Source organism: Carcharodon carcharias, chromosome 22, assembly GCF_017639515.1.
Source record: "Carcharodon carcharias isolate sCarCar2 chromosome 22, sCarCar2.pri, whole genome shotgun sequence".
Lineage (NCBI taxonomy): Eukaryota > Metazoa > Chordata > Chondrichthyes > Lamniformes > Lamnidae > Carcharodon > Carcharodon carcharias.
Genome location: NC_054488.1, coordinates 45,538,414 through 45,560,026, shown reverse-complemented (window position 1 = coordinate 45,560,026; position 21,613 = coordinate 45,538,414). Strand labels below are relative to the sequence as shown.

General features: G+C 42.5%; 1 protein-coding gene across 2 annotated transcripts in view; it reads left to right on the top strand.

The window, feature by feature from the left end:
• ccdc40 (coiled-coil domain containing 40) overlaps window positions 1-19,901 on the top strand; it is a 75,964-nt gene extending 56,063 nt beyond the window's left edge. For both annotated transcript variants that reach the window (XM_041217081.1, XM_041217080.1), the window contains 5 exons: window positions 495-586; window positions 2,840-2,960; window positions 4,257-4,445; window positions 11,384-11,542; window positions 19,415-19,901. In XM_041217081.1, the coding sequence (XP_041073015.1) occupies window positions 495-586; window positions 2,840-2,960; window positions 4,257-4,445; window positions 11,384-11,542; window positions 19,415-19,651 (798 nt within the window). In that variant the 3' untranslated portion in view covers window positions 19,652-19,901. The remainder of the gene's footprint in view (window positions 1-494; window positions 587-2,839; window positions 2,961-4,256; window positions 4,446-11,383; window positions 11,543-19,414) is intronic.
• Window positions 19,902-21,613: the final 1,712 nt, after the last annotated feature.

The following is a 21,613-nucleotide window of genomic DNA, read 5'->3' as shown; positions in this document are numbered from 1 at the left end:
TTATCTGCTCCTATCACTGCTTGCTTGTCCCTACAACCACACCACCACCCCCCCAACTTCTCTCCCCCCCCCACCTTAAACCAGCATATATTTCACCCCTCTTCTAACATTCAATCAGTTCTGTCAAAGGGTCGTGAGGACTCGAAACGTCAACTCTTTTCTTCTCCGCCGATGCTGCCAGACCTGCTGAGTTTTTCAATGTAATTCTGTTTTTGTTTTGGATTTCCAGCATCCGCAGTTTTTTGTTTTTAACCCACTTTGATTCTGGCAAAGGCTACTTATCCTTTGCTTAAAGGCTAAGCACATCTTTTATCTTAGCAATGTGTAATTAGGTATACAATGGTTGAAACTCAACAGCTTAATTGAAAATGTAACTGCCTTCTTGTAAGTGGCAGCTAGCAAATCACAAGACAAACAGTGGTGCACAACATGGGATCAAATCTTAAATTGAAACTTGCTGTACACATCCAAGCATTATTCATTTTTTTCCTCAGGATGCTGAGCGAGAAGCTATTGTGAAGCAGCAAAAGCTGGACCAGCTGAAGGAAGAAAAAGAACGGCTACTTAACAGTCTTGTGGAAGCAGAGTGAGTAACTATGCCAGTGTGTTGCACAGAATTTAGAACTGCAATGGACCCAAATGATGATTCAATAATATTAATCTGGAAAGGCTTTTAAAAAAGAATGTGTATTTATGAAGTGTCTTAATGTAGAAAAATATTCCAAGGTGCTTTACAGGAGCATAATAGAATAGAAATTGATGCCAAGTCAAAGAAAGATATATTTGGACAGGTAGTTAATAGTTTGGTCAAAGAACTAAGTTTTAAGGAGGGTCTTACAGGAGTAACAAGGCTGAGAGGTTTAGAGGGAATTCCAGAGCTTCAACCACCTGGCCAAAGGCAGGGTTGATAACAGTGGAACAAAGGGAATTGGAATATGCACAAGATCTAGAACTGGAAGAACAAAATTCATTAAGGATTATGGTAATGGAGGAGGTTATAGTGGTAAGAAGGGTCAAAACCAGAGAGGTTTTGAACACAAATATGAAAATTTAAAAAGTAAGCTGTTGCTGGACCGGAAGCCAATGTACGTTAGCAAGCACAAGGATAATGAGCGAGCCAGACTTGGTAAGGATTAGAATACAGGCGACAGAGTTTTGTAATAGCTCACGTTTATGGAGGGTACAAGATGGGAGGCTGGCTGCTAGAGCCTTAGAATATTCAAGGTTGGAGATAAAAGTGCATGGATGAAGGTTTCAGCAGCAGGTACGTTGAGGCAGGGATGGTAATAGACAATGTTACAGAGGAAGAAGTATGCAGTGTGATGGAAAGGATATGGGGTTGGTAGCTCAGTTCAGATAGGATTGTGAAATTCTGAACTAGCTCAGCCTGAGGTAATAGCCAGAGAGGGGAATGGAATCAGTAGCAAGGGAATGGAATTTGTGACAGGGCCTGAAGAGAATGGCTTCGTTCTTCCAAATGTTTAATTGCATCTCATCCAGACTAGAGAGGACTATTGGAGAGGCAATCTGCCAGCACAGAGGCAGTGAAGGGGTCACGAGAGACAATGGTGAAGTAGAATTGGGTGTTGTCAGCCTACATGTGGAACCTTAGCATCATAATTTCAGATGATGTTGCTGGAGGACAGCATGTAGATGAGATTTTTATCTATCACTTATTAACTTGAGCTGGATTAACAACAATGGCTACAGCTGAAGGACCCTAAACTATTGATAGTTTCAATTATATAGAATTGATGTTAGTGCAGCTCGCTAATTTTGCTGATTTAAAACTTCCAGGTTAGTATGCTCCATAGTGTCATCAAGATTCAATAAAGAAACAATATTTAAAGATCAACTGAAATGCAGAGGGAAAAACACAAACAATTGTTCCATTTAAAAATAATTTCCCTGTGTTTGGGGAAACACAATTTTCCCACTAGATCTGGTGGTAGTGTAAGCAGGAAATTAACAATCTATGATGCTCTATTATATTGTAGCTGTTAGTGCCTACAACTTGGCCAGTTATTTAAATACCAATGTGCAAAGACTGCAAGTTGACTCAGTATTTGATAGGTTTCAGTTAATTCTGGTTTTGGTGGATTTAATGTTGTTGAGAGTGAAACTAGCTCCTGTGACCAGCTTCCAATCTCACAAAATGACCCAATATCAGGGTCTTTGTATTGGCTAAAAATAATGGTCATTTTTTGAGGCCGTGCACATCATGAATCTGGTTGTTGTATCATTGGATACATTTGATTGTGCTTTTTTATGCACCTTCTATCCCTGGACAGAGTAGGATGAACTAGGATGGTTTCAGCAGATAGCTGCTCCGTGGCTTACAAAAGATGAGGTGATCTGCAGTGAACAAGCAGTTAACCATTTAAGGTATTGTTTGATCGGCCACGTGGGTCTGAAGTATGTTACTGTCTGATCAATTTTGCCTTTGGTCTTTTGTCTTTTTAACAAGCAATCACAGGTCACAGGTAGGGGGATGGGGTGAGTATGATGGGATTTCCTGAAAGATTTCATTACAGGTAATCACACTTTAACAAAGCGCAAACACCAGCTTAACTATCCAAAATAGTGGTCTGTTTAATACAGTTTCAACAGCATGTTTGTAATTGAGGCATATGGCAGTGGTCATTTACCTGGTCTTGGTGGCTATCCAGGATAAATAAGGACTTTGTAATTGGTACTTTCACTTTTAAACTGGAATCCTGATGGTGAAGCTTCCTCTTTATGAAAATTGCACAGAGACCATTCACATTTTTGCACCCCTGGTAGTTCCACAATTGATCTGAAACTGTTTATTATTTCCCAAATGTATTTGTATTTACAGGCGTCAGATTATGCTGTGGGAAAAAAAGATACAGCTAGCAAAAGAGGCACGATCAGCTGTTGATTCAGATGTGGGACAGAGTGAGATACGAGCCATGAAAGCTGAGATACACAGGATGCAAGTGAGTTAATCTAAAAAGAATGAGCTAAGAATAAACTACTGGCAATATTTACCAGTTTTACCCATTCCAGTATAGTTCTAATTCAATACTACTGGTATATTATCAATGTTGGGACTACTAGATTTTTTTATAAAACTGGAGGAAAGTGTAAAAATAGTTGTAGTTAAATGCCCTAACATGAGGGGTCTGGACAGAGTGGATAGGGAGAGACTGTTCCCATTGTTGGAAACGTTGAGAACTAAAGGACACTGATTTAAGGTGATTGGCAAAAGAAGCAAAGGTGACTTGCAGCAAGTGGTTAGGATCTGGAATGCACTGTCTGAGAAAGTGGTGCTGGCAGGTTCAATCATGGCATTCAAAAGAGAATTGGAGGAAGAATTTGCAGGGTTACAGGGAAAAGGCAGGGTGTGGCAGTAGGTAAATTGCCCTTGCAGAGAGCCAGCTACAGACATGACGGGCCGTATGGCCTCATTCTGTGTTATAACCATCCTATGATTCTAGCCAATTCAAATATGATATTCATAGAGCAGCATAAACTCACAACTGTATAGGCGAACAAGTAGCAACTTTTATACTTATATACAAAGTAAAGAAAAGCAATCACTTCCTGCTGTTTTCTTCTGACTTCGAGGAGGAGAAGGAGAAGCCACACAGCTGCCAATCTGCTATGAAACTTCTGTCAGAGAGTCAGGCTGCTTCTAATTCATTCCAGTTTGTGCCTGTGCAACTCTGTGACCTGAAGAGGATGGGCTTCATTCAGCATAAATCTGCCCCAGCAGCAGAATAATTCATTGTGCATTTAAATGGTATAACTGTGCTGCCTTTATAAACGACATATCCATGACTTAAAACAAGCAGTGTCATGAAAGTTCACGTGAATATTACAAATAATAGGTGCTTCAGGGCTAATTCCTGCATAGTTCTGAACATCATTTTTAAGTATTCCACTTCTTTTATTTTTTATTGACTGCATATAGAAATATTCATAATTATAACTTCATTTGAAAGACATGACAGTAATTGTGACATACATACCCCCTGTTGATTATTCCTTAAAGTATTCCTGCAACAGTTTTATTTCTATTGTATTTATGATTTACTAAATTCATGGCAATTGGTGCCCTATCCTCTTTGGTCATGGAAATTAGCTGGATTTGTTTCACTTAATCCTCATTAGTCGTCCAAAAATAGACATTCCACTTGTGTTGGATGAATTCAAACTAAATTGCTTAAGTTGAAAGGTTCTATCATTTTGTTGTAAAATCACTGTGTAAGATCTGTATTTTTGATCCAAAGATACGCCACAGTCAGCTTATGAGGCAGCAAGAGCAAATGATTCGTGAAATGGAGGCTGTTGTCTCACGCAGGGATACAATTGTGACACGTGCGGAAGCACAGGCCAAAGTAGGCAAGAAGCAAGTAACTAAACAAGACTGTCATAAAAAGATACAAGAACTTTGCAAGAAAATTGCTGATGTACAAAAGGTGAGATAAAGGAGATTGAGTACTTCTAATAGTCTATGCAATTAAATTAATATGTACTATACATTTTCTCCCAGCTACTATACATTGTAACTTTGATCAAAAGGCTTGAATAGTGGAACTCCTAAGCAGCCCAGTTCATTCAAACAGTCATCCATTGCTGATTCATCCTGGAGAAGGATCATTTGGCAGCACGGTAATGGGCCACTCCCAATCAATTCTCCTCTCCTTTACGTGATCTGGCTAAAACTTGCAAATTTATCCTTTGGAACAATTTTGTGAAAGCCTAACACTGAGTTTTAAATACAGACCAACTATGGAGATTTCTAGCAGCTAGTAATGCGTTGTAGAGGATCAAGACTGATTTTAAAATTCCCATTGTTGTGCAGATTACTTAAAATTATAACACAGTAGTAGGCCATTTGGTCCATTGTGTTTATGATAATCCCAATTCTTCAACTGAAGCTATCAGTTTTAATCCCAATTCTTTGCTATTTGCCTGTATCCTTCTTCCTTTTCAAATAGTTACTTCATTCCATTTTAAATATTGTTATGGTGTCAGTCTCAAGAGGGATCTATGATAAAGCATTCCTTGTTCTAATAAAAAACAGAGAATGCAGGAAAATATTGAGCAGGTCAGGCAGCATGTGTGGGGAGAGAAAGTGAGTTGACATTTCAGTTTGATGACCTTTTACCAAAACAAGATGATGTTCAGAACTGTGCTTTTTTTTAACCCTTACTGGGCTTCACTGCAGACTTCCAAACTTATTAAGGTACTGGAAACAGGATTTCAATATGCAATTTGCTAGTCCTATATTTATTTGACTGGATTCTATGGTCTCGTTATACTAATACCCTGCTGTGGAGGATGATATCAGGAGAAGTGATATCTACCAGAGCTGCAAGGTGTAGTTTTCAATGAACAAACCTCAGTCTTATGTTGAAACAATGCATTTATGTGATTGTTGATGTACAAATGTGTGGCAGCTTATGAGTAATGGCCATTCACATGTGTATAATTGCCATTGCACACTAGCTACACATTAACTTACAATACCCCTTTGTGTTGATAAAATTTATCAGATTCCCATATAATACCTTCAATGTATTGTGAGTTCCATTGATTGCACCCTCTTCCTGTGGAATCGAGTGTCTCATCAAAATCTCTCTACTGCTTAACTGGGAACTGGTCCATTAAGAAATATGTAAATTGTGAGGTCTCTGAATAAATCACTGACCTTTTTGATGCAGTGGTACACCGTTGATTGATTTATGTTACTGAGTTCACCTGAAGCTGTCTGGAATGATGTGGTGGCATAAGAATTTAGTGGTGCGATCACTTATAACAGCTATTGACAAGGCTGCACTCCTTACTGGGCTGGCAGTCTGTGACCAGCAGTTTTCCAACAGTTGTCTCCTGTCAGTGGTATCTGACTCTTCAATCCCACTGTGCTGCTTCTTTCACCACTTCTATACTGGAGAGATTGCCTGGTGTGTCAGTCATGCAAATTTGTGGAAATTCTGGGACTCGCTTGGCCATGCCTTTATCCGCATGCAGTGGGCGATCCAAATTTGGTGGTAATGATGAACGGTGGCTTCCTGTGAGAATAAACTTCTGGCCATTTGTTATGGCAGAATTGAAGTTGTAAGGCACACACTTTGTTTATTTTTGAATGCTGCAGAATGGCCCAAAGTTAGTCTATGAGAGGGAAAGCCCAATCCATATTGGTCCTCATAATTGCCATAATTTCTATTGTTGAACAGCAGGAAAAAAGCATTTTTCTATCTTGTTCCTGTATTAGTTACTCAACATACTTTGTTATGCTTATAGTTGTAAAGACACACAATAGTCTTCTACATGTTCAAACTCCATCCCAGAGGTAAAAGACCAATGCTAAAACCCATTGTGCAGTCCATTTCACCCTATTGTGATTTCCAAACCTTAAACAAACTGCAAAAAAGGTTTCTATTTAGCTATAAAAACAAAAAAACTCTGGATGCTGGAAATCCAAAACAAAAACAGAAATAACTGGAAAAACTCAGCAGGTCTGGCAGCATCGGCGGAGAAGAGCAAAGTTGACACTTTGAGTCCTCATGACCCTTCAACTGACCTAAGTAGAAATAGGAAAGAGGTGAAATATAAGCTGGTTTAAGGGCGGCTTGGGGTGGGGGGGAGAGAAGGGGCAGGGAGGGTTTGTTGGGACAAGCAAGCAGTGATGGGAGGAGATAACCAAAAGATGTCACAGACAAAAGAACAAAGAGGTGTTGAAGGTGGGGATATTACCTAAAAGAATGTGCTAATTAAGAGTGGCGAACTTGACAAGCAAGGTAGCTCTAGTGGGGGGTGGGGTGAAATAAACGATGGGTTTTAAAAATAATGGGAATAGGTGGGAAAAGAAAAATCTATATAAATTATTGAATAAAACAAAAGGGAGGGGGAAGAAACGGAAAAGGGGTGGGGATGGAGGAGGGAGTTCAAGATCTAAAGTTGTTGAACTCAATATTCAGTCCAGAAGGCTGTAAGGTGCCTAGTCGGAAGATGAGGTGCTGTTCCTCCAGTTTGCGTTGAGCTTCATTGGAACAATGCAGCAAGCGAAGGACAGACATGTGTGCAAGAGAGCAGGGTGGAGTGTTAAACTGGCAAGCGACAGGGAGGTCTGGGTAATGCTTGCGGACAGATCGAAGGTGTTCTGCAAAGCGGTCACCCAGTCTGCGTTTGGTCTCTCCAATGTAGAGGAAACCACATTGGGAGCAACAAATGCAGTAGACTAAGTTGGGGGAAATGCAAGTGAAATACTGCTTCACTTGAAAGGAGTGTTTGGGCCCTTGGACGGTGAGGAGAGAGGAAGTGAAGGGCCAGGTGTTGCATATTTTGCGTTTGCATGGGGAGGTGCCGTAGGTGGGGGTTGAGGAGTTGGGGGTGATGGAGGAGTGGACCAGGATGTCACGGAGGGAACGATCCCTACAGAATGCCGCCGGGGGGGTGAAGGGAAAATGTGTTTGATGGTGGCATCATGTTGGAGTTGGCAGAAATGGCGGAGGAGATCCTTTGAATGCGCAGGCTGGTGGGATGATAAGTGAGGACAAGGGGGACCCTATCATGTTTCTGGGATGGAGGAGAAGGCGTGAGGGTGGATGCGCGGGAGATGGGCCGGACACGGTTGAGGGCCCTGTCAACTATCATGGGTGGAAAACCTCAGTTAAGGAAGAAGGAGGACATGTCAGAGGAACTGTTTTTGAAGGTAGCATCATCAGAATTGATGCGACGGAAGCGAAGGAACTGAAGAATAGGATGGAGTCCTTACAGGAAGCGGGGTGTGAGGAGCTGTAGTTGAGGTAGCTGTGGGAGTTGGTAGGCTTGCAATGGATATTGGTGGACAGTCTATCACCAGAAATTGAGCCAAAGAGGTCAAGGAAGAGAAGGGAAGTGTCAGAGGTGGACCATGTAAAAATGGTGGAGGGGTGGAGATTGGAAGCAAAATTAAAAAATTTTTCCAGGTCCCGACGAGAGCATGAAGCAGCACCGAATTAATCATCGATGTACCATATAAAGAGTTGTGGGAGGGGGCTGGAGTAGGACTGGAACAAGGAATGTTCCACATACCCCATAGAGACACAGGCATAGCTGGGGCCCATGCGGGTACCCATAGCAACACCTTTTATTTGGAGGAAGTGAGAGGAGTTAAAGGAGAAATTGTTCAGTGTGAGAACAAGTTCAGCCAGACGGAGGAGAGTAGTGGTGGATGGGGATTGTTCGGGCCTCTGTTCGAGGAAGAAGCTGAGAGCCCTCAGACCACCCCAGTGGGGGATGGAGGTGTAGATGGATTGGACGTCCATGGTGAAGAGGAGGCGGTTGGGGCCAGGGAACTGGAAATTGTTGATGTGACATAAGGTGTCAGAGGAATCACGGATGTAGGTGGGAAGGAACTGGACAAGGGGAGAGAGAAGGGAGTCAAGATAGCGAGAAATGAGTTCTGTGGGGCAGGAGCAAGCTGACATGATCGGTCTGCCGGGACAGTCCTGTTTGTGGATTTTGGGTAGGAGGTAGAAGCGGGCTGTCCGAGCTTTGGCAACTATCAAGTTGGAAGCTGTGGAAGAAAGATCTCCAGAGGAGATGAGGTCAGTGACAGTCCTGGAAACAATGGCTTGATGTTCAGTGGTGGCGTCATGGTCCAGGGAGAGGTAGGAGGAAGTGTCTGCGAGTTGACGCTCAGCCTCCGCGAGGTGTGGTCAGTGCGCCAGACAACAACAGCACCACCCTTGTCAGCGGGTTTGATGACAATGTTAGGGTTGGACCTGAGAGAACGGAGTGCAGTAAGTTCAGAGAGAAACAGGTTAGAAAGGGTGAGAGGAGCAGAGAAATTGAGACGACTAATGTCACGCCGACAGTTCTCAATGAAAAGATCAAGAAAAGTTAAGAATCCAGAGGGAGGGGTCCAGGTGGAGGGAGAATATTGGATGTAGGTAAAAGGATCCCTTGAATGGGGAGAGGACTCCTGCCCAAAGAAGTGAGCATGGAGACGAAGACGGTGGAAGAAGAGTTCAGCATTGTGCCGAGCCCGAAATTCATTGAGATCAGGGTGTAAGGGTATGAAACTAAGTCCTTTGCTGAGCACTGAACATTCAGCGTCGGAGAGGGGAAGGTCAGGGACTATAGTGAATACACGGCCGGGGCTGGGATTGGAAAATGGGGTGGGGACGGAGGGACAGGCAGGGGTGGAGGGTCCTGGATGGGTGTTGGTGTCGATGAGTTGTTGGAGCTTGTGTTCCTTAGCACTTGAGAGAAAGAGAAAGAGTTTCTTGTTGAGACATCGGATGAGACGAAGAATAAAATGAAACTGGGGGCATGCGCAGCATTGAAAAAGGGTGCAATGGTGCTTCTGGAGGAAGTGGTCGAGTGTATTCATATGGCGGCGCATGGCACTGAGTCTGGATCTCAGAATGTGACGGGAACAGCAGTCCGAGAAAAGTTTATGACCCGGAGACACCTGTAGTCCTGGGTGGGTTTGAAACATGAGGGAAGGACCCCAAACTGGCCCCAAGCGCCTCCTCTTCACCATGGACGTCCAACCCCTCTACACCTCCATCCCCCACCGGGATGGTCTGAGGGCTCTCAGCTTCTTCCTCGAACAGAGGCCCGAGCAATCCCCATCCACCACTACTCTCCTCCGTCTGGCTGAACTTGTTCTCACACTGAACAATTTCTCCTTTAACTCCTCTCACTTCCTCCAAATCAAAGGTGTGGCATGGGCCCCAGCTATGCCTGTCTCTTTATGGTGTATGTGGAACATTCCTTGTTCCAGTCCTACTCCGGCCCCCTCCCACAACTCTTTATATGGTACATCAATGATTACTTCGGTGCTGCTTCATGCTCTCGTCTGGACCTGGAAAAATTTATTAATTTTGCTTCCAATCTCCACCCCTCCATCATTTTCACATGGTCCATCTCTGACACTTCCCTTCCCTTCCTTGACCTCTCTGTCTCAATTTCTGGTGATAGACTGTCCACCAACATCCATTACAAGCACACCAACTCCCACAGCTACCTCGACTACAGCTCCTCACACCCCGCTTCCTCTAAGGACTCCATCCCATTCTCTCAGTTCCTTCGCCTCCGTCGCATCTGTTCTGATGTTGCTACCTTCAAAAACAGTTCCTCTGACATGTCCTCCTTCTTCCTTAACTGAGGTTTTCCACCCATGGCAGTTGACAGGGCCCTCAACCGTGTCCGGCCCATCTACCGCGCATCCACCCTCACGCCTTCTCCTCCCTCCCAGAAACATGATAGGGTCCCCCTTGTCCTCGCTTATCACCCCACCAGCCTCCGCATTCAAAGGATCATCCTCCGCCATTTCAGCCAACTCCAGCATGATGCCACCATCAAACACATCTTCCCTTCACCCCCCCGGCGGCATTCTGTAGGGATCGTTCCCTCCGTGACATCCTGGTCCACTCCTCCATCACCCCCTACTCCTCAGCCCCCATTTACGGCACCTCCCCATGCAAATGCAAAATATGCAACACTTGCCCCTTCACTTCCTCTCTCCTCACTGTCCAAGGGCCCAAACACTCCTTTCAAGAGAAGCAGCATTTCACTTGCATTTCGCCCAACTTAGTCTACTGCATTCGTTGCTCCCAATGTGGTTTCCTCTACATTGGAGAGACCAAATGTAGACTGGGTGACCGCTTTGCAGAACACCTTCGGTCTGTCCGCAAGCATTACCCAGACCTCCTTGTCGCTTGCCATTTTAATACTCCACCCTGCTCTCTTGCCCACATGTCTGTCCTTCGCTTGCTGCATTGTTCCAGTGAAGCTCAACGCAAACTGGAGGAACAGCACCTCATCTTCCGACTAGGCATTTTACAGCCTTCCGGACTGAATATTGAGTTCAACAACTTTAGATCTTGAACTCCCTCCTCCATCCCTACCCCCTTTCCGATTCTTCCCCCTCCCTTTTGCTTTTTCCAATAATTTATATAGATTTTTCTTTTCCCACCTATTTCCATTATTTTTAAATGTATTCCACCCATTGTTTATTTCACCCCACCCCCACTAGAGCTACCTTGCTTGTCCTGCTCTCCACTCTTAATTAGCACATTCTCTTAGATAATATCACCACCTTCAACACCTCTTTGTTCTCTTGTCTGTGACATCTTTTGGTTATCTCCTCCTATCACTGCTTGCTTGTCCTAACAAACCGCAACCGCCCCCCCCCCCCCCAAACCAGCTTATATTTCACCCCTTTCCTATTTCTACTTAGTTCTGTTGAAGGGTCATGAGGACTCGAAACGTCAACTTTGCTCTTCTCCACCGAAGCTGCCAGACCTGCTGTGTTTTTCCAGGTATTTCTGTTTCTCTATTTAGCTAACCGTGCCATTTTCCGTAATGTTAATTGATGTTGTTGGTGTTACTCAATCTGGCCACACCATTTCTTTCTTAGAAAATTGAAGAATGTGACAAAAGTATCGAAGAGCTGAGGGAATCACAGAGAATCGTGTATGAACAGCTGGGACAAAAGCAGTGTCAGATTCAGGAACAGCAATCTATGGTTGATCAACTAAATGCAAACATAGAATCGCAACAGGAAAAGAAACAAGCGGTAAGAATGGTTTGAGAACACGGTATTTAATTTGAAGAATATGGGAAGGGAGGTATTCAAATAGTTAACTTGGAAACGATTTTGACCCATTTTATATGATAATTAGTTGCAATTAATTAAGCTCATCAAATGGCATTAGTTTGATGTTATCAATATATGACAGAATAACTGCTATCCATTTTGAAAATCTAAGTACCCTTCTCAAGTGCGTTCCCTTAATGTGAGACATCCATCGCATGCAATGGAGCCTGTTTTACAGAGAAAGCAATATGGAGCTACACAGCAGGATCAAAAATAGGCAGCAAATAGGGATTCTACACAGTGGAATTGAGTAATGAAATAGCAATTTGTGGAATGAAAAGAAAGGAGATAATCCCGCAAAATCCAGGAAGAAAAGGAGATTCTTGTTCGTTTCATATTGTCTCACTTCAAAAGATTTGACCCTCTAAGAATTAGCAAGTATTTTGCCTTCACATGAAAATGTTACTTAACACATCAACATTAAAGTGTAAGTCGGCCATAAAAATACTCATCAACAAAGATTCACATGTACTTTCATTATATATCCTTTCAAAAAAAAATCCGGAATTCTGAATTGCCTTCAGGAGTCAGGGGGCGGGGTGGGAGAAAACTGAGGATTATTTTTGAAGGATATATAATTAAAGTACTTACATTGCCTTTAAGTAACTCGGCCAACTGCCCATTATTTATGGTGGAGCTTAGGTAACGGGGATATCACACATCTTCCTGTCTTGCTGATGTCCATGCTTCCAACTGGGATTATCATATTAGAATCATTGCTGGATAACAATCAGGTGCTAAAATATTGACCGTTTTTTTGCTTTCTGACCCAGCTCACTGAACTCAATCACTGCTCTTGATATTGGCTAACTAAGTACTGATAGATCAAAACCAGACACTCAAATATATTTGTAATTCCAGGGATTTAGAGTGGCAGAAGTTTTGTATTTTTATTTGTATACAATTTATACGACTGAGTCTTGTTATGGGAACATCTTCTTATGCTGAGATCTAAACTTGCGACCAATCTGCAGTTCCAAAGCAGTTTCAGCAAACAGCAATAATTACATGATAGTTGTTTATCTCTTGTGCAAATGTCAACACATACAAGTAACACAGATGACACCTGTAGCAAAACTTGCTCTGACATAAAAATTTATAGTAAACAGAACTAGGATGCAATCACTGAATCACTGATGAAAAAGAAAAGGTGTTGCATGCATGAAGGAATCCATGCTTGTCTTATTTGTCTGAACATCCAGAACCAGAAATAGAATTTGTTGTACAATTTCTTGAGCACGTTGTATGCAACAAAACACAGCTATTCAATCTGCATAGCTGTCCCATGACATTGAATATTGCCTCCCAGGTAATGCTTTTATCAAATATTCATCACTAGCCTAAACATCCACTTCTTCCATCACTGGCACACCATGGCAGAAATCTTTACAGGATGCACTGCGAAAAGTTGCCAGCATGTCAGCAGCAGTACCTCCCAAACCCACAACCGTCACCACCTAGAAGGGCAACAGGTGCATGGGAAAATCACCACCTCCAAGACTCACACTATCCTGACTTAGATATACAGCAATGATGAAGAAACAGTTACAATTTAAAAATGCTGGAATTCCCTATCCAACATTGGAGGAGCACTACCACCACACAGACTGTAGTAGCTCAAGTAGGGCCAGCACCATCTTTTGAGGGCAGCTAGGAATGGTCAGTAATTGCTGGCCTTGCACCCACATTCCAATCCCAAACAAATGACCAACAATGTAGATATAAACTTACATAAGTAAAGAATTCACTGATGCACAAAATGCAGCAAAAGAGTACATATACTATTGGATTGCAATAAGTGATGTAAAATATCATATTGAATGATAACTGATAGTCCAAGCAGATCTTCTACAATTAGCGATTCATTCTGCATATACCACCAACCAACCATATTTGTCCTTCATGCACTTTATGAATGCGACTTTCCTCTACCAGTTTCCTTCCCTTACACACCTTAAACCAGCTTATATTTCAACTCTTTCTTGGACTCGAACGCAAGTTCTGTCGAAGGGTCATGAGGACTCGAAACGTCAACTCTTTTCTTCTCCGCCGATGCTGCCAGACCTGCTGAGTTTTTCCAGGTAATTCTGTTTTTGTTTTCCTTCCCTTACCTTCCTCGTTAGAAAACAATGATTTGTGATTGGATAATGGTTGCACAAACGCCTACATTCTTTCATTATTTTACCCATGGTCATACTTCTTGAGATCAGATATAGCATGTTAGTGGGCTGCTTGTTAGATATGTTAGATATTGGGCCTGGCTAAACTTCAATCTGAGTTTCTAGTCAGTATGGCTCAGTGCCACACTGTTTGATGCAGTTACCCAATAAGCTATGAACAGAGTATATTCATTAAAATCTTTGTAATTTATGAAGAAAGCAAATGAGTATGCTGTCTGCATTATGTTCCCTGTTTCATTTTAATACATTTAGACTTCTTGTTTAATGTCAACAAAAGGTTGTGGTTGAAATAACGCAGCATTATTGCACTCTTCATACATAGAGTATTGAACAAAATGCGTAAAGATGTGATGGTGTATGAGCAGTCAAGCAGCAAATCTGTCAAAAGTCTGCACCATAGACACTAAGCTGGCTTCTAGTACAACATCTTCTATCTGGCTTCCAACACATAAGTAATCAGGAAGACATACCCGATGATATTTCACAGCTATCTATGAAGCATCATAGAGGCAAATAAGAACTCAATGGTGTAAGAGGGAAGAGCCCTTTTCACTGCTTTGTGGCACTTTGCATTTGCAACCTGTCAGTCAGTGCTGCTGTATAATTCAGCTACTTAAATGTGCACAAGAGTAGAAAATAATTGCACTTTGATTCTTTGCTCTCTTATATCTCTTCCCCTCTCCCTGGGAAGTACAACACTTTCTATCCTTCTGATGCTCTACTTGAGATCTGACTCTATGGGCTGAATTTTCCCACTGTCGGGGTGGAAGTTGATGGGCAGGCGCACTTCCGATCAGCACCCCTGATTGGAAGCACGGCACATTTTACATGGGCGGGTCAATTAAGGCCCACCCAACGTGACGTCCGCACGGAAGCGCTGTCCGCTTCCTGTGCAGCTGGGGGGGATGCCTAAAATCGAGAGTGTGCTCTTTCGCTCATGCGCACGAAAGAGCGCACTCATCTCCCGGAGGCTAAGTGCTGCCTCAGGGAGATCACTTCTACTTTCAAAAGTATTAAAAACAGAAAAAAAAATTTCCCTTACATGTCCCTTCATGTGACAATGTCACATGAGTTGGGGCATGTTCATAATTTCCAAAAGAAACTTTATTAAAATTTTTAAAACCCTACATGAAACCTCATCCCGCCTGTGGATGAGGATTTATCTTTTTTCTACTTCCCGCCGGGGCTCCTGGCCTGCCCACCAACCTTAAGTTGGACAGGCAGGTCCACTAATTACTTTAATTGCGCTGTCAATGGTCTCAATTGGCCATTGACAGATCGGCGAGCGCGCAGTTGATTTTGCTGTGTCCCCGCCTTCCTGAAAATTTAAATGGGGCATGGTGACGTCGGGAGTTCCACTGGACATCACCGTGCGTCATTTTACGCGTCGGCGAGCGGGCCCCACCCCTGCTTGCCGACGATAAATTCCAGCCCTATATGTGTGAAGGAATCACAAGCAACACCTTGATATATAGTATAGGAATGCAAGAGCACAAGAAATAGGAGCAGGAGTAGGCCATATAGCCCTTTGAGCCTGCTCTGCCATTCAGTACAATCATGCTTGATTTTGGGCTTCAACCCCATTTTCCCACCCACACCCCATATCCCTTAATTCTCTGAGAGACCAAAAATCTGTCCATCCCAGCCTTAAATGTATTCAACAATGGAGCATCCACAACCATCTGTGGTGGAGAATTCCATAGATTCACAACCCTTTGAGTGAAGTAATTTTTTATCTCAGTCCTAAATGATCAGGCCCTTATCATGAGACTGTACCCCGTGTTTTACACTCCCCAACCAGTGGAAAGAATCTTTCAGCGTCTACCCCATCAAGCCCCTTCAGAATTTTGTAGGTTTCAATGAGATCACCTCTCATTCTTCTAAACTCCAGAGATCATAAGCCCAATGTACTTAGCCTCACAACATAGGACAACCCCCTCAACCCAGAGACCAATTTAGTGAACCTTTGCTGTACTGCCTGCAATGCGCGTATATGTTTTCTTAAATGTGGAGACCAAACTGCACACAGTACTCCAGATGTGGTCTCACCAAAACCCTGTACAATCATAGTAAGACTTCTTTATTCTTGAACTCATGCCATTTGTCTTCCTAGTTGCTTGCTGCACCTCCATGCTAACTCTCTGCATTTCTTGTACGACCACACCCAAATAAGTCTTTTTGAACATCAATACTTACAAGTTTCACACCTTTCAAAAAATATTCTGCTTTTCTATTCTTATGACCAAAGTGTCATACTTCCCTACATTATACTCCTTCTGCTATCAAAATGTATTGCTTCAGGAAACTGTCATAAAAACATTCTACAAACTCATCTTCTAGACCACTCTTGTAATTTCATACTTCCCTACATTATACTCCTTCTATCACAATGTATTGCTTCAGGAAACTGTCATAAAAACATTCTACAAACTCATCTTCTAGACCACTCTTGTCAAATTGATTATCCCAGTCTCTATGAAGATTAAAGTCCCCCACAATTATTACATTTCCTTTGTAACTAGCTCAGATAATTTCTTTTTTAAATGCTCTGCCCAACAGTATAACAACTGTTTGGGAACTTATAAATTACTCCTAACAGTGCTTTCTGACTCTTGCTGTTCCTAATTTCCATCTATACTGATTCTACTTCATGATATTCTGAGGCCAGATCCTTTCTCACTAATGTCCTTATGTCAGCCTTTCCTATCAGGGCTATCCCTCCTCCTTTGTCATTCTGTCTGTCTTTCCGAATTATTGTGTACCCTGAAATATTTATTTCCCAACTTTGATCACCTTGTAACCATATCTCTGTAATGGCAATTAGATCTAAATCATTTATCTCTGCTGGTGCCACTCATTCATCTATCATTGCAGATGCTCCATACATTCAGATAAAGAACCTTTAATTTCATTTTTTTCACATTCACTGCAATGACCTTATTTGTTGATGTACATTTTTTGTTAAACTTTCTGTTCCTTCCGGTCCCATTCTGCTTGTCTTTAGCCCCATTGCTATACTGTTCTGATGCTTCAACCCTTCTGTTTGGATTTCTAAATCTCCCTTCCCCTGAACCCCTCACCCTCAGTTAGTTCAAAGCCCTGTCCACAGCCCTGGTTATAAATTTGGCCAGGACACTGGTCCTAGCTCGGTGGAGCCTTTCGCAACGCAATAGCTTACTCTTCCTGAGTACTGATGCCAGTGTCTCATGAATTATAATTCCTTCCCAACACCAATTTTTGAGCCACACATTTAATTCCCTTATCTGCTTGACCCTATGCCAATTGACACATGGCTCAGGTAACAATCCAGAGATTATCTTTGATGTTCTGCTTTTTAATTTGTACCGTAACTCTTCAAACTCTCTTAACAGAACATCATTTCTTGTTCTACCTATGCTGATGGTTCCCATGTGGACCATGACAACTAGATTCAGCCCCTCCCATTCCAATTTCCTCTCCAGCCACAGTGGGATGTCCTTAACCCTGGCACTGGGCAGGCAACACAACCTTTGAAGCTTCCAGTCACGATAGTATCTATCCCACTGACTATACTGTCTCCTATCACTACCCCATTCCTTTTCGCTCCCCCCACTTGAATGCCATCATTCACCATGTTCCCATGGCCAGTCCATTCATCAACCTTGCAGTCCTCCTCATCCACAAAGGTAGCAAGCACCTTATACCCATTGGATAAAATCAGGGGCTAAGGATCCTCCGTCACTACATGCTGATTCCCCATACCTGCATGACTTGCAGTCACACCCTTCTGTCACTGACCATTGACCAACTCTAAGGTTCTGCCTAACCTAAGCCGTGTGATTGCCTCCTGGAATAAAAGGGTCCAGGTGACTCTCCTCCTCCCTGAGCCAAGGTTGCCTAAGCAGATGTGGTTGTTCAAGATTGCAGTGCATTCCACAAATTCCCACATGCTGCAGCCATGGCACACCGCCAGCCCTGCCATTTCTGTCCAACCTTATTTATTTGTCAATTAGTTAATAATTTACACAGCTAAAGTAATAGAAAGTTGCTCACCTAGCTTGAACGCAAAGGAAGAAACCTCATGAACTACTGGAAGCTGAAACAGAGTAGAACAAGGAACATCCCTTTGCCTCTCTGTACTGAATTCCCACTTGAACTAAATTACACACTCTGTCTACGTCTCACTCTGACGTGGTCTCCTCTCCGTGTGTCCCTTTACTTCATGCATTTTGAAAAACATATCTGCTTATGTAGAGTCCTTATGAGTCATTAATCATCTCAGTTCCGGGACATCACTGCAGGAGTACCTCAGGGTAGTGTCCTAGGCCCAACCATCTTCAGCTGCTTCATCAATGACCTTCCTTCCAACATAAGGTCAGAAGAAGGGATGTTCGCTGATGATTACACAATGTTCAGCACCATTCACGACTCAGATACTGAAGCAGTCCATGTTCAAGTGTACAAAGACCTGGACAATATCCAAGTAACAAGTGGCAAGTAACATTCATGCCACACAAGTGCCAGGAAATGATCATCTCCAATGAGAGAATCTAACCATCGCCCCTTGACATTCAATAGCATTATCATCACTAAATCCCCTATTATCAACATCCTGGGGTTTACATTGACCAGAAACTGAACTGGACTCACCATATAAATACTGTGGCTACAAGATCAGGTCAGAGTCTAGGAATCCTGTGGCGAGTAGCTCACTTTCTGACTCCTAACTCCTGTCCACCACCTACAAGGCAGAAATCAGGAGCGTGATGGAATACTCTCCACTTACCTGGATAAATGCAGCTCCATTAACATTCAAGAAGCTTGACACCATCCAGGACAAAACAGCCCACTTGATTGGCACCCCATTCTCCACCTTAAACATTCACTCCCTCCACCAACGACGTACAGTGGCAGCAGTGTGTACCATTTACAACATGCACTGCAGAAACTCACCAAAGCTCCTTAGACAGCACTTTCTAAACCCACGACCGCTATCAACTGGAAGGACAAGGGCAGCAGATGCATGCGAACACCACCACCTGGACGTTCCCCGCCAAGGCACACACCATCCTGACTTAGAAATATATCGCTATTCCTGAAATTCCCTCCCTAACAGCACTGTGGGCATAACTACACCACATGGACTGCAGAGGCTCAAGAAGACAGCTCAGCACCACCTTCTCAAGGGCAATTAGGGATGGACAATAAATGCTGGCCTAGCCAGCGTTGCCCACATCCCATGAGTGAATAAAAAAAACTAGCTAGCTTAGCGTCCTACAGTAATTAACACCTTCTTGAACCAACTAATTTCAACTGAATGACAGGTGATTGCCACTGCTCACTTGAAGGTTACAAGTTCTATGTCGGATACTGACACTTGATCTAAATTTAAACCAGTGAAAAAGTTTACCAGAACTAACCACCTGAACCAATTTTCCACCCGCGCACACCGTGTATGTTTCACTCTGGCATAGTCTTCTCTCCATGCGTCCCTTTCCTCTGCCCAAGGAGTACAAAAAGAAGTGCATCAGCAGACTGTTGAAAATGCATTAATGGCTAGAGATAATGAAACAGTAGGTTAAATTAGACTGTACATATAAATGAAACATATTTACTATTTCTTGTTATTCAGAATCTTACCAAAATAGTGACTTACCAGACACGACTCAAACACCTTCAGGCAGTGAAAGAAGGAAAGTACATCCTACAGTGCAGATCTGAACAGTCATTGAGGAATGAAACACAGAAGCAAAAATGTCGAATCCACACCATCAGCACTATCATTGCTCGTATCCAGGAGGAATGGCCCCAGTACCAGGGAGTACTTCGTAAAGTGACACTTGCACTAGCAGCACGGGGAACAGCATAGGAGGAACTACTGTAAAAGGATACACAAAAATTGCAGCAAACTAGTTGGTGAAGAAAACTAATATGGCAGGGAAAACATACATTAATAAAGATGGTTGTGAGTGGAACTTCAATTAATTAATTCAGTACAACACGATATATCTTTAAGTTACTGAGACCAAGGGGTGGCTTGCACACAGAATGTCTTTAAGAAAACATTTGAAATAGTTTTCTTATAATTCTGTAGACTCATGCTGATGCGAATTGATATGTTAAAATAAAAGTTTATTTGCTAATTTAATTTTGGTGATCAGATCATTTTACATTAATACAGAAAATGTCCAGAAGAAGTCAAATTAAGAAATAAATAACAGGGTGACATTTGGGAGAAAACTGATCAAGAAAGTAAAAGAGCATAGAATGTAATTTTGGATTTAATACACAGCTGTGAATAGGATAATAATTTTTGTTTTGTGAGGGCAGATGCAACAAATACAAGCAAAAGCTGATTAGCCAACTTAGGGAGAGGAAAATCAACTATTAATAGTATCACATGCAGTGTGTTTTTCATATCAGAAGGATCATAGGAAGAAATAAATGAATGGTGTTCAGGTTTAAAGAAGTGTGTAAAAGATGATACCTAGGTTTTTTCTGGGAACTAAATAATTGATTTCAGTGAATGGTCACTATTATTAAAGGTCAGTAAAAGTGAATTAGGTTAAGAAAATAATGTGCACAAAAAGTAGTAAACTCGTGCGGCGCAGAACAGTTGACTACATTAGGACAGGGAAAGGTTTGGGATAATTCTTCCCCCCCACTTTCTCACCTCTCAGCTGACTGCAACAAGATGTATTTTTGAAGAGGAGTGTTTTAATCCTTTGAGTGCTATGACTTTAAAGAACAGACACAAACATGCTTTCTTGTAAGTTTAAATCAAAAGAAAGGATAAACATTTATTTCCATAAACCATCAAAATGTAAATGCAACAAACACCCACTTGCCACACACACAGACAAAAGAAAAGATGATTTCTAGAGATGTAGCATGCATTTAAGATTACTAACAGAATAAAAAGAAATGGGTCACTTGTGTACACAGTCCTTAAGATGGTGGTTGAAAACACTGAAGGCCTGAAAGATTCTCTCCTGGTTCCTTGAAGACAAGTGGAGATTGGAAGTTTCTGGCTTTTCAGTCAAAATTGTGATGGAGCCTTGGTGTTCAAGAAATACTCTTACAGGTAAAATGAAAATAGCCAGTTTTCATTCCCCAAGATGAACACTTCCCGAGGTGCTGGTCCTAAACTGCCTTGCTGGGCTGCCTTTGAGGATTAATAGGGTATCGGCTTCCTCTCCAGCCAGTTTCAGTCATGTGATTGAAGTATTCCATTGTCCCCACAATGGGATGAAACTGATGTAATTGGCACGCAATGGGGAAATGTTTGATATCCCGTCAAACATTCCAGCTATTATCACCCTCCAGGAATTATTTGACATCCCACCTTCATGGGGTTGACATCTCTAGCTGCTATTGTCCTTTCAATCTTTTCCAATGAAGTGGTGAAGGATAGTTAATGAGCTCCTTGGAAGGCCATATGCATTTTAAGTATCTTCCCAGATGTATGTTATCATTTTTGTCTCGGTCTGTCCAGAAACCACTAAAGGAGTCACCTGACAGACTTAACTGTTATTGGTAGCATGAATTTGGAGCCAAAGATAATTTAAAGCGTGGCTATATTGGCATGGAAGGGGGGTTAGCAGCAGTTAGTAGAAACTGCAGTTTTATGACAGGCATTTTGTCCAGTAAGGCGTAGAGTCATAGAGGTCAACAGCACAGAAAAAGGCCCTTTGGCCCATTGAGTGCGCTGGTCAAACAAGCACCTAACTATTCTAATCCCATTTTCCAACACTAGGCCCATAGCCTTGTATGCCATGGCATCGCAAGTGCGCATCCATATACTTCCTAAATATTATGAGGGTTTCTGCCT